Source organism: Aythya marila (genome assembly GCF_965140915.1).
Source record: "Aythya marila genome assembly, chromosome: 10".
NCBI classification, from domain to species: Eukaryota; Metazoa; Chordata; class Aves; order Anseriformes; family Anatidae; genus Aythya; species Aythya marila.
Genome location: NC_139051.1, coordinates 12695614 through 12713499, shown reverse-complemented (window position 1 = coordinate 12713499; position 17886 = coordinate 12695614). Strand labels below are relative to the sequence as shown.

General features: G+C 42.5%; 1 protein-coding gene across 1 annotated transcript; it reads left to right on the top strand.

Moving 5' to 3' along the window:
* Positions 1-16: 16 nt before the first annotated feature.
* On the top strand, positions 17-17773 carry WDR82 (WD repeat domain 82). The gene is made up of 9 exons (XM_082768304.1): positions 17-426; positions 5957-6054; positions 9026-9092; positions 9295-9394; positions 11475-11591; positions 11946-12101; positions 12524-12593; positions 13615-13757; positions 14228-17773. Exons 1-9 carry the CDS (start codon positions 266-268, stop codon positions 14255-14257), a joined length of 942 nt encoding a protein of 313 aa, XP_082624430.1. The 5' UTR covers positions 17-265; the 3' UTR covers positions 14258-17773.
* The last annotated feature ends 113 nt before the right edge of the window (positions 17774-17886 follow it).

The window sequence follows — 17886 nt, the reverse complement described above, 5'->3', positions numbered from 1 at the left end:
TCCCTCAGGCGTTGCAGCAAGATGGCGGACACAATGAGGGGGAGCCGCCTCGCCGCCGCCTGAAGCGGCCCGGCCCGGCCCGGCCCGGCCCAGCCCAGCACAGCACAGCATAACACAACCTCAGGGCTCTGCCTGGCCCGGCTCGGCCCGGTAAAGCTCGAACCGGCCCGTCTCTCCTCACCGTAACACCGCCGGGCCCGGCCCGGCCTGGCCCGGCCCGGCCCGGCCCCGCCCGGCTCCCCTGAGCGCCGCCGCCCTCAGCGCGATGAAGCTGACGGACAACGTGCTGCGGAGCTTCCGCGTGGCCAAGGTGTTCCGCGAGAATTCCGACAAGATCAACTGCTTCGACTTCAGCCCCAACGGCGAGACCGTCATCTCCAGCAGCGACGACGACTCCATCGTGCTCTACGACTGCCAGGAGGGAAAGTGAGTGACGGGGCCCGGCCCCGCCGGGGGTCCGGGGCTGTTCACGGGCTGCTGCTGCTCCCCGCTGCTTCCTCTGGTGGTTTTAGTTGAGGCTGGGAAGCAGCAGGGTGGTGATATGCGATGGGGGACATTGGGTGAAGGGGTGAAGTGGGGTGAGGAGATGGGAGCGCAGCAGTCTGGTTGGTGTCTCTGCGCCTTATCCCTGCTAGGTTGGGGCTGGTAATTTCCCAGGTGTGATAGAGAGTTCACTAAATAGCACTGAAGTTGAGGGGGTTTGAATCCAGTCACATTTCCAGGCCTACAGGTTGTTGCAAGGACGCAAACTGAATTCTCGGGCTTCTCCAGCCGTATGTCTTGCTCATTAAAATAGTAGCAATCACTGTGATGATCAGCTTCATTCAGCTGTTGGGTAAGCAAACTTAAAGGTTAAGAAGGTGCGATGTGTGTTCACCATACTTTACAAAAGCTTGGTGGTATTTTCAGTAAAGCCTAGCTCCCAAGTAGCACCTGGGACTGTTGTGCATAAAGGTGGTTTTCTGTGCTCCGAATGTCTTCTGGTAGTTGTATTTTTATCTGTAAAGCACACTTGAAATGTACGTCCCCAAACACTATTCAATGTCAGTTTAATCAAGCAAGTTATTTACTTACTGATACGACTTTATGCTGATGGACTAAGATGCGTTTGTTTCTCCTTGAACAGAATTACCCAGTTTTCTTTCTTTCATGAGATGGTTGTCCTGATTTATAGGTAAAACTCCAGAAATTTGCACAGCCATTGAGATATGGTGCTGCTGTTCAGAAGATAAAAGCATGCAAGCGAGACAAACAGTAGTATGCATTAGTAGTTTATGTCTTGGAAAGTAAGCAAAAGACATTTGCATTCTGTAAGCGTTGGAGCAAATGGATCCAAATGATGTTATTATTCCATTAAAAACTCAATGTTTGGATAATTCAAAGTTCTAAAAAAAAAAAAAAAAAAAAAAAAAGAGAGAGAGAAAGAAATGGGCATGGTTTTAATGATGGTTTTCAGTAAAAGCTGTGGCAGAGAATGGTGCTGGTCCTGGAACGGAGGATCAGAAGCTAAAGGGAACCTAGATCCCGAGCTCTTTTTTTGATGTACCATGCAATAGCAATGAAAAGTTGGGGGTGATGCAAGGAAAAGCTAAGACTAGAGATTGCATTTTCTCACTGGTACAAGTACACACTTGGCTTCTTTAAATTCTTTTACATTTTGTTTACATGTGCTGCTTGGTTTAGAGACTTAATTTTACTGGTGACTTCTTTGTGGGTGGGTGAGTGGGTGAGGGTAAAATCAGACTAGGCAGCATCACATCCATGCAGAAAGTGAAAGGAAAACAAATGTGTGTACTGTAGGAGAGAGAGTGAAAAGGACAGAGTGAAAAAGAAGTGTCTGGGAGTAGCAGGTGGTAGATGTGTCAGTGTAACGTGTATTTTCTAGTTAGCCAGGTACTCCCAACCCTCCTGCTTTTTCAAGCAGACCAAGGCTTAATGTGGTTAAATATTACATCCTGCATATTCTCAATTTTATAGACTGTTTTGACAGTTGTTTTATGCTTCTGTTTAGTTTGCTTGCTCTTCAGTTGAAACTTGTTGCTGTTCCCGGTCTGATACAGTGAACTTCTACTTGAAATGACTTCATTTTTGTAAGAGTAGGTGATGTTGTACGGATGGTTTCTGCCGTGGGTTGCATTCTAGATCCTAATTATATACAACAGTAGAAGGTTTGAGTGATGCTAATGTAGATACTATCGATTGCTTTTCCCCTTTCAAACCTGTAAAGAATAGTTTGATGGGTTGGGAGGCATTTGGTGCTTTCATGTCCATCTAGTAATGGTACATGCTTTACAGTGAGAGGGTTTGCTTTAATTAAATGTAGAAGATCAATGGCTTCCTGCTGCAGGGGGACAGGGCAGACGTGTTCCATCAAGGTAACTCAGGTTTCAGGTTGTGTTTCTCTAGAGGTTGTAAAATTAATTTGAAAATTGCTCCCGTACTGTCAATTGACTTCAACATTGAAGTATTTTGAGAGGTACCTAGGGATGCAGGGCACACTTTCCCAGTGAAAAGCTGAGGCTGTGAATGATTGTTGTTGTGAGCAGTTGGTGGTTTCAGGCCTGCAGCTTTCTTTTTTCTTTATCTTAAGCGAGCATTTCAAGGCCATGGAACTCAAGCTTCCTGTTTGTTGGGTTTGGGTACGCCGTACCCTGCTTAAGCAAATGGTCTGAGAGTTAAAACTTTTTCCCGTGTAAAAGTGACAACTCCTCCCAAATTGTTATGAAGAGTTCTGTTGGTTGAATAAAAAATGCAGCTGTGTTTAGTTATGGTATAGGTATGCGCTCACCTGGCTTGCTTTGTTTTGCCGTTCAGGCATACGTCATACCAATATGAGAATCGTGTTGTCAGCATAAGCAAGCCCACAGAAATGAACTTCAGTTTCTGAATGCGTTGGGACAGTTTGAACGGTGATGTGTAGCAAAGAGCTGACAGGATGAGATGATCTCCTTGAAAGACAGATTCTCTTGTCACATCTAGTCAGAGCATAGACAAGCTTGAAAACTGTGCTGCTTCCTCACGAACATCTGATAATTCTGGACATGAGATTCCACTTGGATTTCAAAGTGTAAACAACTAAACGGTGGCTCTTTTTTAACCTACTCTGCATCAAGAAATACTGCTGTAACAGGCTGCCTTAAAAGCATAACCAAGAGGCTTGGCTGCATCTGTGAGGGCTTAAGAATGAACGCTGGGAAGTTTCAGAATGAAATGGTGTGGGGACGTGCAGTGGTCCTTGAGACTCAAACAGGAGGCTTGTGGCTGTGAGTCTGTAACCCGGAATGATGTAACGGTGGTTCAGCTAAGGTTTAGTTTGTATTCTGGTATTGTGTACAAATCGAGAGGTGCTGGAGCTGTTCCTACGTGGCTGTGGTGTTCACTGGGTGTTCAGGGAGCCTGCTTTTGGGTGATGGTTTCACAAGCAGTAGCTGTAGTAGTGATAAAAAACCAGGTATGGATGATACTACAAACCCTGCCTGCTTCATCTATTCTTTATAGCAAATTTGTCTGTAATCTCCTCAAGTACTTCACTTTGGGGATGTTGCTTGGTCTTTAAGTGGGCTGGATAGATTGACCTTAAACTTGGGTTATGGTCAGTGATTGTGATTTTTTAAAAAAAACTATGAATTTAGTTTTCTTGGTTTTACTTTTAAAAAGTAATTTGGAAACAGTCTGTTGTATGGAGTGATGTGTTTTTGCTTGTATCATTTTCCATGAAAACTTCACCTTTCCTAAAACACAGAAGTACTTTCCTTCTTTTTTTTTTTTCTTTTTTTGGCAAGCTGGGGCTTTTTTCTATCTGTTAGTCTTTATCTCTGTGTATATTCTTTGCTTGACTTTGAGTCTTGGACTTAACATGTTGTACTCTCAGGCTTTTAAAGGATTCTTCCTCTCAGTTTAAAAATAAGGAGAAAAAAGGAGCTACGTAGAACTGTGGCATTTCTCACATTCAGAGCACACTTGTGTGTGTGTGTGTATTCTTTACTACAGTATTTTAAATAGCGTGGAGAGAGAAACTTGCTAATTCAACTACTTGGAGCTGTCACCAACAGCAAATTGCAGGTGCAGAGTGTCCCCACCTGGGAGCAGAGCTCGGCCTCCTATAAAACAGGAGCTACCAAGGTGTTTTTAGTGCTTGCTTCGCATGGCACTCCCCTAGGTTTTTTTCTTCTGGTTAGACTGCTGTGTATCCCAAAGACCTTGTACATGGCACTCTGGGTACTGACACAGAATCCCAAAGTTTGTCTCAAGAGCTGCACTCCAGTGAATCAACGCTGCTCTGCGCGTGCTCTGTTCTCTGCCAGAGCACGCCTGTGCCTTACCTCCTGCCAGCTCCTGTCGCTGCTCTCCTTCAGGTGCTCCCCAGGTGCTGTGCTGCTGCTGGTAGTTCTTGTTGTTTGTAGCAGGTCTTGCGATAATCTGCGTTTCTATTCTGAACAGAGCTTCTAAGCTTTAAACTTTTCATGGATAAGGGAAAGCCAGAATAGACACGAGTCTTAGTATGGTTTTTTAACTAACAAAATTGGTCAACAGCATAGCTGACATAGCTACAAAAACAGCGTAGGGAAGTATGTCAGGTATAAAATTATAGGATTTCATTGTCCAAATTCAAATTTTGTATTTTAAAGTACATGATGTATGTACAATTCTAAATTTATACCACGTTTGCATCTGCAATGCTTCTGAAACAGTGATACACAGGAAGAAACTGAGGAAGAATCTGTTGGGATTTGGTACAGGTGGTGTAGGTGGAAACCTGTCCCCAGCAAGCCCGTTTGAAGTAAAGCCCCACGGCTGCTGCTGTTTAAGAATCAGTCTGTAAGAATTGATGTCTGTTCTAGTCCTGATAGGCCAAGTCTCTAACTCCTCCTCTTGTCTGGGTGTGTCATTTTGGGGCTGATGGAAACAAGGGAATGGCTGAGCATTTCAGCAATACCTTGTCTGAGGGGGCAGTCTGCTGAACTCTTCTTTGGCAGTAGCATTGGCTTAAACTGCTCCAGTTGCTCAATTCCATTCCCGTGCTGTCATCTTCTGTTTGCATTAGTAAAACATTGGCCTGAGCAATAATGAGAGTTACCAATTTCAGGATTCAAAATACAATCTCTTCCGGGAGTTACTGTTTCTAATGCTGCTCAGTACCTGTGATGGTTCACTGCCCAGCTCAGGAACCACTGTGCTGCCTCAGCTGAGAAAGAAAGAGGAAGGAGCACAGTGGAGAACCAGCACCACATTTCAGTGCTGCCACTTCTGAAAGATACTTACTAAACTGCTGCTTCTATGTTTGCTTTGCAGTTTAATTTTCTTTTACTGCAGTACATCACTTGCATACTGGACCTTTAAAAACACAGTTTTTTATGTCTTTTTTTCTCTAGAATGTCTCTAATTCTGTCATGTAATGTTACACTTGAGTTTTGTGCTTAATTAAGATAGGATTTGAGTACAATTCTGCAGCAGTCTGAGAGCCACTTTGTTACCAGTGCTTTTCTTATATTGCTGCTATGCACTTGTTTGTATTAATACCAAGAAGTCCTATTCTGAATGAGACACTTTGCTCTAGGTTTTGAGCTAGCATAGAATGAAAAGACAAATTCTGAATCTAAAATAAGCAGCAAATGGACTAGAGATTTGGAAGGGCAAGGTACAGTGCAGCTTGACATTAAGGGCTTCTTAAGGTAGCTGTTCCAACTCTTTATAGTAGACATTAGGGGGGGATTTTTAAAGGAAATTAAGTGAATTTTGTGGGTATCATGGGGAACTTAAGTCTAAGGATGGTCTTGGAAAGTACCAAGGTGCTTGTTTGAAAATGAAATATAAATGCTTTTCTTTGTATAGAAACATCTGACTTCTTGAAACAATCCTGTAATACGGTAATGAAAACAGGCATTGTCAGTGTGAGCAGTTTCGGTTTGAGCTTTTTGTTGCAGTGAGTGCAATTATTTCTGCTTCCTTCTGACAGACCAAAGAGAACGTTGTACAGTAAGAAGTATGGGGTGGACCTCATCAGATACACGCACGCAGCCAACACTGTCGTGTACAGCTCCAACAAAATAGATGGTAAGTGATCCACTGCAGGTCAGCATTTTTAATCTCTGTACACTTGAAATTACAAGCTTAGATAAACAGCACAAAAGAGCTGTAAAAAAAACTTAGAGCAACTTTTAAGTGATGAGCACGCTGTCTGAGATGGGATTTAATGTTCAACTCTAATGCACGCCTCAGTGAAAGTCCCTCAAGCATACCGACATGAGTCATGTTGCTGCAGCATCACAGTGTTTAGGCATGGTTAGTGAGGTAAAAATCAGTTCTTGACTCTGGGGAGCTGAGAAAAATAAGAACTCAAAATTCACTTCGCTGTTTGATACCAGTATAGTCAGTCAGCTTGTGTGCCTTACTTTCTTCCTCCTGTGAAACGCTGAAGGAGGAGAATGAGGCCAAAAGGTGGGCTTAGTGCTATAGCTCTGCCTGGTACACTGGCAAGTCAGCTGCAAAGGAAGGGGATGGTTTTTCTGTTCTTCTGCAGCAGGGAGGGCAGGAAAATCAGGTAACTGCAAATCACTGGACAAGCCTGGAGGAGAGCTCTTCTGAGATGGGGCTACTGAACAGGAGCAAAGCTCACTGCTTTTTTATGTAATAGGCATAGACAAAGCACTGGTTTCCATGTCATATTTCCCACAGTCACTGTCTGTGATGGCTATGTTCTGTAAATCAGCGACATCAAACGGCTTTATAGAGCCTCGTGACAGACTCTCCCTTAATGTAAGGATTCAAGTTTAATTTGACTTTCAAATAAAAGGACATGTATAAATAGATCGTTAATCCTTCCATATGGCAATGCTTCTTCCCGAAGCTGGAACCAGCTAGGGTCAGTCAGTTCTTCAAATTCCGTCTCACTGTTGCTGTTGACATCTAACTGTTCTTCAGTGACCAAGTGTCTTAGCACAGCACTTCATAAATTGTTTCTAACATTGTATTTGTAAACTCTATTTCTGGGATAGTAGTTCTGTTTCACAGCCTGCTTACTGTTTTTTATTATGGTACTTAGTTATGTAGCAGTTCTGACTTGGTTGTTATTTTAATTTACAATTAATTAATGATTAACAATGGAATCAACAGTTCTTAATGCTATTTTGCATTTGAAGTTTTTGTTTATAAGCATTGGTAAGTCTTTGAGGAATCAAAACTTAGAATGTGTTGATTCTGAATTAAAACGTAATAAATACTGAATTGGAACGAAATAAAAAGGTAGAATGTGAAAGTATATCTAAATGAAATAAAAACAAAAGTGCATTCTGTAGGATTCCAGACGCTCAGTAGTCTCTAATAGAGGTAAATATGTGGTAGCCCTTCCTGCAGTTTTGGGAAGGATAAATAAACTGAAGAACATGTAGGACTGCTGCTGCTTGCTCCCAAGCATTTTCTGCATGTTGGAGTTGCTACCAATCCATTTATTTCTGAAGACTTCCTCAAGACCTTCGAATCAAGTTCCGCTTGCCTGATTCCAGGCTGAGGTAGTAGTTTGTACAGTTTGAGGGTCTATGATACCACCCGGTACAGGAGATAACTGTACAGGCCACTGCCTTGCCTGGGACAGAGCGCTGGCAACAAAATGGATCACGCGATTGCAGTTCCCAAGGGCTTCCTCTTTTGCCAAGAAATCTGCATGGGTACTATGGAAATCAGGTAACGATGGGTCTCACGGGAAGAAGTACAGATGTGCTTTAACAGCATGCTTGAAGCAGGTTGGTTCTTATGATGGAATGTGATGCTGATCTTAGGGATTTGTGTTTTGGATAGCCACCCAAGGTCACACAGAGGCTTTCAGAACAGTGTGTCACCTGCATTATCTCTCCTGCTTGATCAGCCAGCCTTAATTTTATTGGCAAATGCTGGAGGATGCTTTGGAACTCTGATCTCAGTTTGATGTGAAATTTCAGGCAAAAATGGTAACGTCTTCAGAGACCACATTTTGCAAAATGATCCTTTCAAAAAAAAAAAAAAAAAACAAAAAACGAACATTGTAGCCCTTACGAGTGTTAAAGTGCTCCTTGTGTGTTGCATCCTGTTGACTCTTGTTCTCCTGAGTCAAAAGTAAAAATGTCCTTTTCCTTCAGTTTCCTTGGAGCCTCTTGTTACAGCAGCATGGAGTCTCTCAGCACTGTATGGAGCACATGCATCATGCCAATCTTTTCCATCCAGCAGTAGCTTATACTAGTTTGCTTTAATTAGCATTAGAAATGATTTTGATGCTGGTAGTCCTTCCTTCTGAAAGCTGCTTTCAGATGTCAGATGTTTAGCTTTTCGCTCCTCATGTTTCACTGCTCAAATGCATCTGCGTAAAAAAGTTTTTAAAAAATCACTTCTGTGCTCTAATATGTCATCAAACTGCTTTCTCTTAGAAGGATTTATTTGAATCTTGGACTAAAGTCTCAACAATGTCTTCCAAAATTCTGGGCTACTCTTAGTATGTTAGTCTTCATTCAGAATAAAGTCATCAGTTGGGAAATAGTGCTGCTCTCGTTTAATTTTTGAAATGATCTTGTCCTGGTTTTCAAGTTTATATTTTCTCCTTTGTGGATAAATTCACATATTTCCTAAGCTTACTGTTCAGTTGGAGACTTACTTGATGGATAGGTATGTAGGTAAAACAGCAATATTCATCCTGTAAAGCAACAAATAAAAATGTTATCAACTTAGAATGTCCTGATTTTGTGAGAATGAGGGAATAAAACCTATTGGTGCTTTTAATTTGAGCAACTTTGAAATTGACATGTAACAATCACATGAAGGTTTGTCTTTAAGATGTAATACGACTTCAGGCTGTGGGAAGTATCCTTCCTGGTGCTTGACTTCCTCTTCTGCCTTGGAAACTTGTTTGCTTGAGGTCTGACTTGAAATCAAATGACCAGACTTATTCACTGTGGCAAAACTGCTGTTGCTGTGGAGAGCAACTTTACTGTGTGACAGCTTTTTTGGATAAGGTTATGCTCATGGGGTACTAAAGCTTATGGTTTGTTTATGGTTTCAGATACAATCCGATACCTCTCGCTGCATGACAACAAATACATTCGGTATTTCCCGGGGCATACCAAAAGGTAAGATGTGGCTTGGGGACAGTACAGGAGAAATTGAAATAATGCCTGTGATGAGCTTGAATTGTGTTGCGCTCAGTTCACTCTGGTTTTTGCTTTGTAGAACTGTTCTTGGCAGTTATGGGCTTATACACAGCTGGTGGGTTAAGTGTTGCTCCATTAACTCCTTTCCTTTGTCTTTGAGGCATGTTCTTCTGTGTTGCAGAGTGGTCGCCCTTTCAATGTCTCCAGTGGACGATACTTTTATTTCTGGGTCCCTTGATAAAACTATTCGCCTTTGGGATCTCCGCTCTCCAAATTGCCAGGTACAGTATCAAATTCATGTGCCTACTTTGTGTGTTCTGTTTTCAGTTAGAAGGATGCAGAATGGATGCATGCTTGTTAGGATACAAAACTACTACTGCTGATGTATTGTTAACACCTTCCCAGAATGCTGGAGGAGTCCAGATCAAAAAAAAAAAACAAAAACCACTCCTCTGAAATCCTTAAATATGTCACATTGTGTAACACCAATCACTTCCACCTATGTCTCTGTGCTGGAGAGGCACTGGGAAGAGCAAGAAGTAGCACCCACACAGCTGATGAAATGAGAAGATTTGGGTATTATCAGCTTGTTAATCAGGCTGTGTCTCTCCTGGGTTGGGAAAGGTAACAGAAGGGGCATTGGGAGATGCATTTCAAATGTTCATAGTGCAGTTGTTTAAATTGTCTTGATGCAATTAAGTTTGATGAAGAAACAGCTGATATGAAGTAACATAGCAGCAATATGGTCTACCCACTCCTCCTATCACCTTTATTGTTCATCAGACCTGTCCCTCAGCAGAGGCAGCTTCATTAAAGCAAGGCAAAACCCTATGTATTTTTATTTATTTTGATAGAGTAGGTTTCTGTATCATTTAGTGGAAATGAGCTTGCACATAATTAAAAAAAAAATAAATAAAAATCCAAGCTGGCAGCAGGTGGCAAGAAAATAAGACTGGCAGTAAAATCTCCACCTTTCAGTGGTGATGAGCTGTTTTGTCAGTTCCCTATAGGTCATACCATAGCACTGTATGCTCATCTCACTGAGCCCACCCATAAGAGGGCTAGTTACAGATTTCAAATGTTGTAACCTTTATTTCCTTTTGCATTTACAGCTACGTTTCTCACAAAATAGTTTTAGTGGCCCTAAAAATAACCGTTTTCTAACTAGAGATTTTAATTTTGCTTATCTGTGGGAGTGTGCCTTTAATGTGAACGTATAAGCTTGCTTTGGAATGAATCTCAGTCTTGAAGTTGCAACAGATGCCTAGGTTGTAAATTTGGTGGCAGCTCTGTGATTTACACTAGTGTTTGAAGTTTTAAGAATAGTAAAACCGAGGCTTGTAATTAGAAGCTGCATCCAGCAGAGGTTGGGAAACGGGTTGAGGAAGTGTTACTTGTAATATTCCATTTGCCCATCAGATGGCAGCCACAGTGGCTTGAAACATGATCGTGAAACCTCAAGGATGTCCCGATTTTGGGGGTCCTGAGCATTTTCTAGCTTACTGCCCAGCCTTCAGAGATGTCAGGGAGAAACTAACCTAAATTAGAAAAAAGAAGTAGTAAAAGCTACTGAGGAACGGTATTTCAGAAATTCAGAAACTTAAGTGTGTTGTTGACTTTAATCAACAGTGGCATAAAAACATTTGGCTAACACATAGGCCTGCCAGTCAGTATACCAAAAATCAGAATAATTTGGGTTGGAAGGGTCCTTCTCATTGGAAGGACACCCCCAGGTCCTTCTCATTAGGGCTGTATATATAAATAACATATATACATAGATCATATATCTCAGATCTTTGCTAATGTCAATGAAGGAAAAATTCTCATTAAAAGTAAGCCATAAAAATAGGTAAGATCTGATAGCTTCCAGACAGTATGAGTTTTTCATTAAGCTGGCATGGAAAGTTCAGCAGTGGTGTTTACCAGAGCTATTTCAACTTGCTTCCAAAATACCTTTTTTCTTCTTCTTCACAACCATAATTGGTAGCACATCACTATCGACTCCAGCAGCGGTATTTTGTGGAACTGCCTGATAAGATTGCTGATACAGCCACAACATCCCCCCTTCTCAATATACTTTTTGAGTATGACAGTTCTAATGAGATCTTGATTTGTTCCAAGGTAACCTTTGTCATTGCAGCAAACTGGAAGCTCTGTGTGATGATATGAAATAGTCAAGTTGCTTTTGAGAAGCTGACTTTGAAACTTCATAAAACCTCAATATTCATAATTGAAATTCAGTCGTGCCACCTGTAGGCTGCTGTCCTGCTCATGTCCAGCTCACAGTGGGCTCTCCAAAGGTGCTGGTAGAAATGCAAATATCAGCTCAGCAAAGTAACTTGGAGTTCCTCTGTTCTGTAGGGTTTAATGCACCTCCAGGGGAAACCTGTGTGTTCTTTTGACCCAGAAGGCTTGATTTTTGCAGCTGGTGTCAATTCAGAAATGGTGAAGCTTTATGATCTCCGCTCTTTTGACAAGGTGAGCTACCCTAACTTCATTTCCTACACTTTTTAGCTTGTGAGAAGTAAAAAACTCAGTGCTCAGAGACTCGTTTTGTTTGTTCCAACTTGCTATCTGCGGTGTCCCTACTTGGCACCTAGAGAGTTTTTGGTTGGTGCATGTCTAATAGACAGAGACGTCACCAGTTCCTGAAATCTACTTTTGAACCCAATGTTAAAGTTCATATCCACTAACTCCAACCTGTTCCAACAGGGTTCAGGCTTTGTCATTGTTCTTTTCTTTTTTCATTTCATATCGTTTCTTTCTGAGCTAAGGTTAAAAGTGGATTAATGTTCCACTAATGCATCATATTCCTCCTTTTTTTCTTTGAAGGGGCCGTTTGCTACGTTTAAGATGCAGTACGACCGAACGTGTGAGTGGACAGGCCTGAAGTTCAGTAACGATGGCAAACTCATCCTTATATCAACTAATGGAGGCTTCATTCGACTGATTGATGCCTTTAAAGGAGCTGTCCTGCACACATTTGGGGTGAGCACGTTGCATGTGTTACCTACTTGGAATTTGGCATTAGGTGCTGGTCTGGGATGAGATGAACACAAGTGATAAATAAGTAGGATTTTTTTGAGATCTTCTGGGCTGTGTCTCAGTCTCCTGTACAGGTACAAAAGGCAGTTGTTTGCCACCTGGCTGGTCTTCTAATTTATTTTGGTTGTTAGTCATTCTTTGAAGCTTTATTTCCCCATTGAAGGCTATTGCTGTACCTCTTCTTTGTGCAGGTTTCTGCTTTCTCATCAGTGAGGGCAAATAAATTTAGGCATGTTATGACAAAAAGCAGCAGCCTTCCAGCCCACCTGCATGTGGAGCTCTGCAGTATCATAGAGGGGGGTTTGCCCTTTTGGTTGTGAGCTTACTGAACACTCTACCATATATTCTCCCGTTTTGTGCCACAGGGATACAACAATAGTAAGGCTGTCACGCTGGAGGCGTCATTCACACCAGACTCTCAGTTCATCATGATAGGTAAGACACTTCTTTGAAGAAATGTAAGTGCTCTTAAATTGTCTGTTTTTTTTCAGGCCTCCAATTGTCTTTGTTGGGAAACAGAAGGTATTTAAATAATACAATGTAGCTGTAAGCCCCCTTTAGGTTGGCAGGAATATTCTGTTTCACTAGTCATTTACTCTGAGAATGAAATTTACATGAGCCTGTATATGTCTTGGCAAAACTTTATTTTGTTCTAGCTGAGAACTTCCTCACTGTGGAGAAGAAGAGATTGTTCCTACCTTCTTCAACCTGATGTTTAGTCTGTCTCTGGAGGGCACATTATTGCATAAATTTACCTTCATACTGTGGCCTTCCAAATGAAAATTTTTGTGGAAAAAGTTCCAAAATTCTTTTCTGTTCAAGTTTTAAATACGGTTAAGTTGTAACTTGCACTCCTTAATTTTTCAAACCTGAAAGGCCACGTGTGTAAATAGAGAAGCTTACGAAAATTCCATGCGTTTTATTGGGAATATGATTTGAAATGAGTGAAACGAAGCTAAACTGCAAAAATGTTAAGCACCCAGCTTCAGAATTCATCCTGAAAATAGTAGTGTTTGTAAAACGACATTTTGAAGTGAGAAAACCTACCTTATTGTTGTAATTTTGGGAGTCCACATCTCCATTGAACTTCTGGTATTTGGCATAGTGCACTGAAAGCTTCAATGGAAAGCCTTTGATTTGATTCTGTGCCTACCTAATGAAACACTTACCTAGTTCTGTGCCTGAACTGAGAACTTGTATGAACAGTGATTCTTACACACAGATTTTGTCCTCTCCTATGTCAGTGCAAGTTGACAAGGGTCTTTCCTCCTTACGTGGTTGGTGTCAGCTCTGGTTTTCAAATGAGTGACTGTGGCTGTTAATGTCTTTGCCAGAATAGTTTTGCGCTGCGTTGGGTCTCCATGGTGCAAAGATACAAACCTTATGTTTAAATACAGATGTGTGCTGGCCTCTCCAATATATCTTGTGCATCTTGTTTTTCCACTCCTGTCTGTAGGGTCAGAGGATGGGAAGATCCACGTATGGAACGGGGAAAGTGGGATGAAAGTGGCTGTGCTGGATGGGAAACACACAGGTCCTATAACCTGTCTGCAGTTCAACCCCAAATTCATGACTTTTGCTAGTGCATGTTCAAATATGGTAAGTTCCTCCTAGTTTGACGATGTGCTGACCCTTTTGGAAAGGAATCTCAAAGTTCTGTGCCACCGGTGGGCATTACCTTGGGCTTTTGGTGACAGCCAGGCCTCTGTCATGCCTTGGCTGCACCTTACCTGGTGGGTAGGTACATGGGGCAGAACACCAGATACTGGCAAGAAAACAGGGGCATGAAGATGGGGCAGTGAATGAATGTGCCAGCAGAAGCATAAGTGTTAGGTTGCTGGACATCACTGATATTTTCATCCTGTAGAAGACTGGCTTGCTCTGGAAAATGTGCAAGGCAAACCAAACCAGTCTAAGAAAGGATTTAAAGCCCTGGGAGGGTGTTACTGCATCTCCACTAGTTTCTGCCTGAGCAGTTATGGAAGGGAGCAACAAGCATTTCCTGACTTGTTCTGTAAGAGATTTGTATTATGCTCCGTAAAAGATGTTCTTTCTTTCCTCTTTTACAGGCCTTTTGGTTGCCAACCATTGATGACTAATTCCTACACTGCGGCTACTGTCAGATGACTTTCCATACTGCTAACAGCAGCATATTCTTGCAAGGATAGTATTGGAATTGCCTACATCTCCTAGACTGTGCTCCTATTCCTATGTATGTTTCCGTATGTCTTACATTATTGGCTGCATTCCTTTCCAAGGACTCCTCCACTTGACCTCCTAGTGTGCTCGGAAGTACCACGCAATGCTTTCTTACCTTCCAGTCCATGCCCAGCAGGCTTCAGCTGAAGTTGGAACTGGCACAGTATTATTTTTGAGAGCAGTGGAGACTACTGTATTTACAAAATGCTTGTGGCAGTTTTTAAGCTGTAATTGTTCGTTCTTCTGTAAGTGCACAAGGCAATTGATGTTCCGAGGTGGATTGTGCAGTTACTTCCCCTAAGTGCACGTTTTTTACATCTGGGATCTCTGTTTCACTGCAGCCCACAGATGGAAAGTTACTTCTGTGCCAAATGTGAACACTGACGATTTTCAACTCAAATAGCAGATGCTGAAGCCTCTTGCAGTTGAACACATGCTGAGAGTGGGTGACTAAATTTACATCATACATCCTATCATCCTTTTTTGGCGATTTAGCGTGCAACAAACCATGCAGTTTTTTTTCCACTGCCGGAGCTTGAAGAAGCCTCCCTGCTGTTTGCTGTGCCAGCATCCCGAAGGGCGCACACAGTACTGATGAGGTCTGGTCAGTGTCCCAAGCAATAAAGGAGTCTGTCAGCAGGAAGATGGAGAAACCAAACTGAGACTGAAAGCACAGTCTGCCTGTGTATCTTCCTTATGTATCATCTTGGCTGATCTTGTAAATAATGTGGGGGGAGGGCAGTGGGAATGGGCCATATTTTTTTACTTTTAGATATTAAAGAACTTGATGTGGGCCAGTATTGTGGGGTGTCTAGGCTGTTTACCTTACCTACCTACCAATGCAATTTTCCCCTCCTGGTTTGTAAATAAGCTCCGTTAAATTAAGCCCTGACTCTGGGCTTAGACCTGTATCCCTTTGATGCCAACAGCATGCAGTTAGTTCATTATGCATTTTGTTAACAGGGTTTGCAGGTTTTCAGCCCCAAAAGAGCATTGCCTCCTTTGTTAGATGGGGTTGCTTTTAAAAGAAATCTAACACAGTCGTGGTGGCTTCTCTCTGCTGTGGCCCTGCGCCAAGGGAGATGGGAGGGACGTGCTCTCCTGCTCCAGAGGGGCTCAGTGGCAAGTGGTACAGAAATGTTGGCAAGCCAGTCTTCAGGCCTGGTTCCAGGTTCTTTCTCCTCAAATACTGCTGATTAGATGCATCCAGCGGTAGGCCACGAGAGGCTCAGCAATGTGGCATTCATTATTCATTGTATTCTTACCTTTCTCAGCATGCTTGGTTTTATATCCTGGGTCACAGCTTGGGAAGTCCATTCTTTCCCTCGCTGTCACACGTACGTGCCCGCTCCCAAATGCAAAATGCTGGCAAGGTGGCAGACAGTAATGGGCACGTTCTCCGTGCTCTCAAGCTTCAGTCCGTACAGGAAAACAGTGCTCGAGCATTTTGCCTTAGTTCAGCTGTCTGTGTCTTCCGTATTACACCAATGTTCATCTCAGCTGTGAGGCCCTGTATATAATTCACAACATCTCTCTCCGCAAGTAAATTGGCTTATAGAACAGCTTCTGTTTTGCTTTTCCTTGCCCTCTTTCCTTTTTTTTTTTTTGTTTTTTTTTTTTTGTTTTTCAGCCCTTGTCAAGTGGAAATGTGCTGTGCTAAGAGCTGGGGATTTGGAACAAGTGTTCTCCACTGCCAGTTCCTTTAAAGCAGCAGTATACACCGAGCTGCAGTGTCTGCCTGGGACAGTTGTCAGAAAGACTGCTGTGCACGAGGCAGCCTGATAAACTTGATGTTTGAATCGATGCTGTGGTTGGTTTCTGCTAAGGCTCTGTGGCTTGCCTACCCTAATGCTCTTGCACATATTTAGAGCCATTTCTAATGGCATCACCTGTGATGTGAGTGTCCTTCCCCTGGAGTGGAGGACTGAAGGGAGCAATGGAACAGTGCTTGTGATCTCACCAAGCTATTCGGCTGTTAGAGTTGCAGATGAGAGAGATTCATGCTGCCACACCAGCATCCCTCTTCCCAGCGTGTACTGTCCCACCAGCACTTATAAATGCCCAGGGCGAAGGGAGATGGGTATCTCAGTCCTCACGGCTGACAAGGTTTCCACAGCCACCTCTTAAGCTCAGTGTTGTTGCACTTCAGGCTGCTTGGTGCTATTTTACCATTGTCAGTGTTCTGTAAGCAGCCGTGTTTTGCAGTGGTTTGTAACATACTGCTCTTTGGGGTTTGTAGTGCATTTTAACAGTTTGACTTTCAGTAGCAAATGGTCTTTCAGGGTTTTAAAGTCTGATGCCTGAAGAAGTGAATGGATACTCCCCCCAGATGTTTTTTTCCTGTTATTTTTAACAGGAAAGCATTTGGAAATCTGTTACTCTAAAAATGTTCTTTGCTGATGTGGTTTGAATGCTTGTCTAAGAAACGTTCAGTTCTCTTCTGCTTGCAGTGTTGTAAACTTTGTGTGCATTGCGGCATGAAATCTTTTAAAAAGAGGACCAAAGGACCAATCTAGAAGGACATACAGATTAAGAATATCAGTAGTATTCTGGAGTGATGATAAATTCACGGGTTTATGCACAACACCATACTATAATGCTCAGTTCAAAGTTAAAACTGAATGCTTTCCTGAGGCCTGCTGCCACCCACACAGAGGTAAAGACATCTTTATTAGTCAATACAGCAGTGAGTGTTTTCCATTTGCCTTTAAAAGAGGGAAATGTGCCAAGGAGTGTCAAGAAACTTCAGTATTGAGCATTCCTAGACTAGGTGAATAAAGGTTTTGGCTTCCAGCTTCTACATGCTTCTCTAAAAGTATCAGGACTGTGCTTCCCGTGCTCTTCCTGGCACCCAGCTAATGAGAAACATACCTCATTAACAACAGCACTCCTGAATGCAGCGGTGTCCACACTTCTGTAAAACCAAGCAGGAAACAGCATTCTGTGCCCCACCACCCAAATTGGAGATCTTTAAGAGGAACCCTCTGTTTTTGGGGATGTAATAAAAATGAGGGGGAAGCGAGACTCAACAGCCCACCCCTGAACGAGTGATGTTGGCTGAGCTCATCTGCGTGGGCTGTAGGAGACTGTTGGTCTTTCTGACTTCTTGAGGCTCCCACATCCTTGGTTAATGTCCCAGCTACTGCTCTGGAGGACATGGAAGCACTTGAGTGAACAAATTTGGAAGCAGCAGTGTGTCTTTCCCAGTGCTGCTTCTGACTATATTTGCACTTTAAGAGTCTCCTGTTGAGAAGAAGCTGGTCTCTTTGGTTACGAGCTGGTATTGTAAATTTTACTGCTAGGTGGTATCTGCAGATGAGTGTAAATACATGAAGTCAAATTATTCTTTGTCACAAAATATTACATATGTGGAAAATTCAATATTGTGGCTGTTACCAATAAATATTTTGTAGACAGATTGCTGAGTGCTGTAAATTCTGCCTTTGTCTGGTGTGGTATGACTTGCTGGTTTCATAGAGGGGAGTGGGAGAAATCTATTTTAAAAGTCTCATTTAGTTTGGAAAGTCAG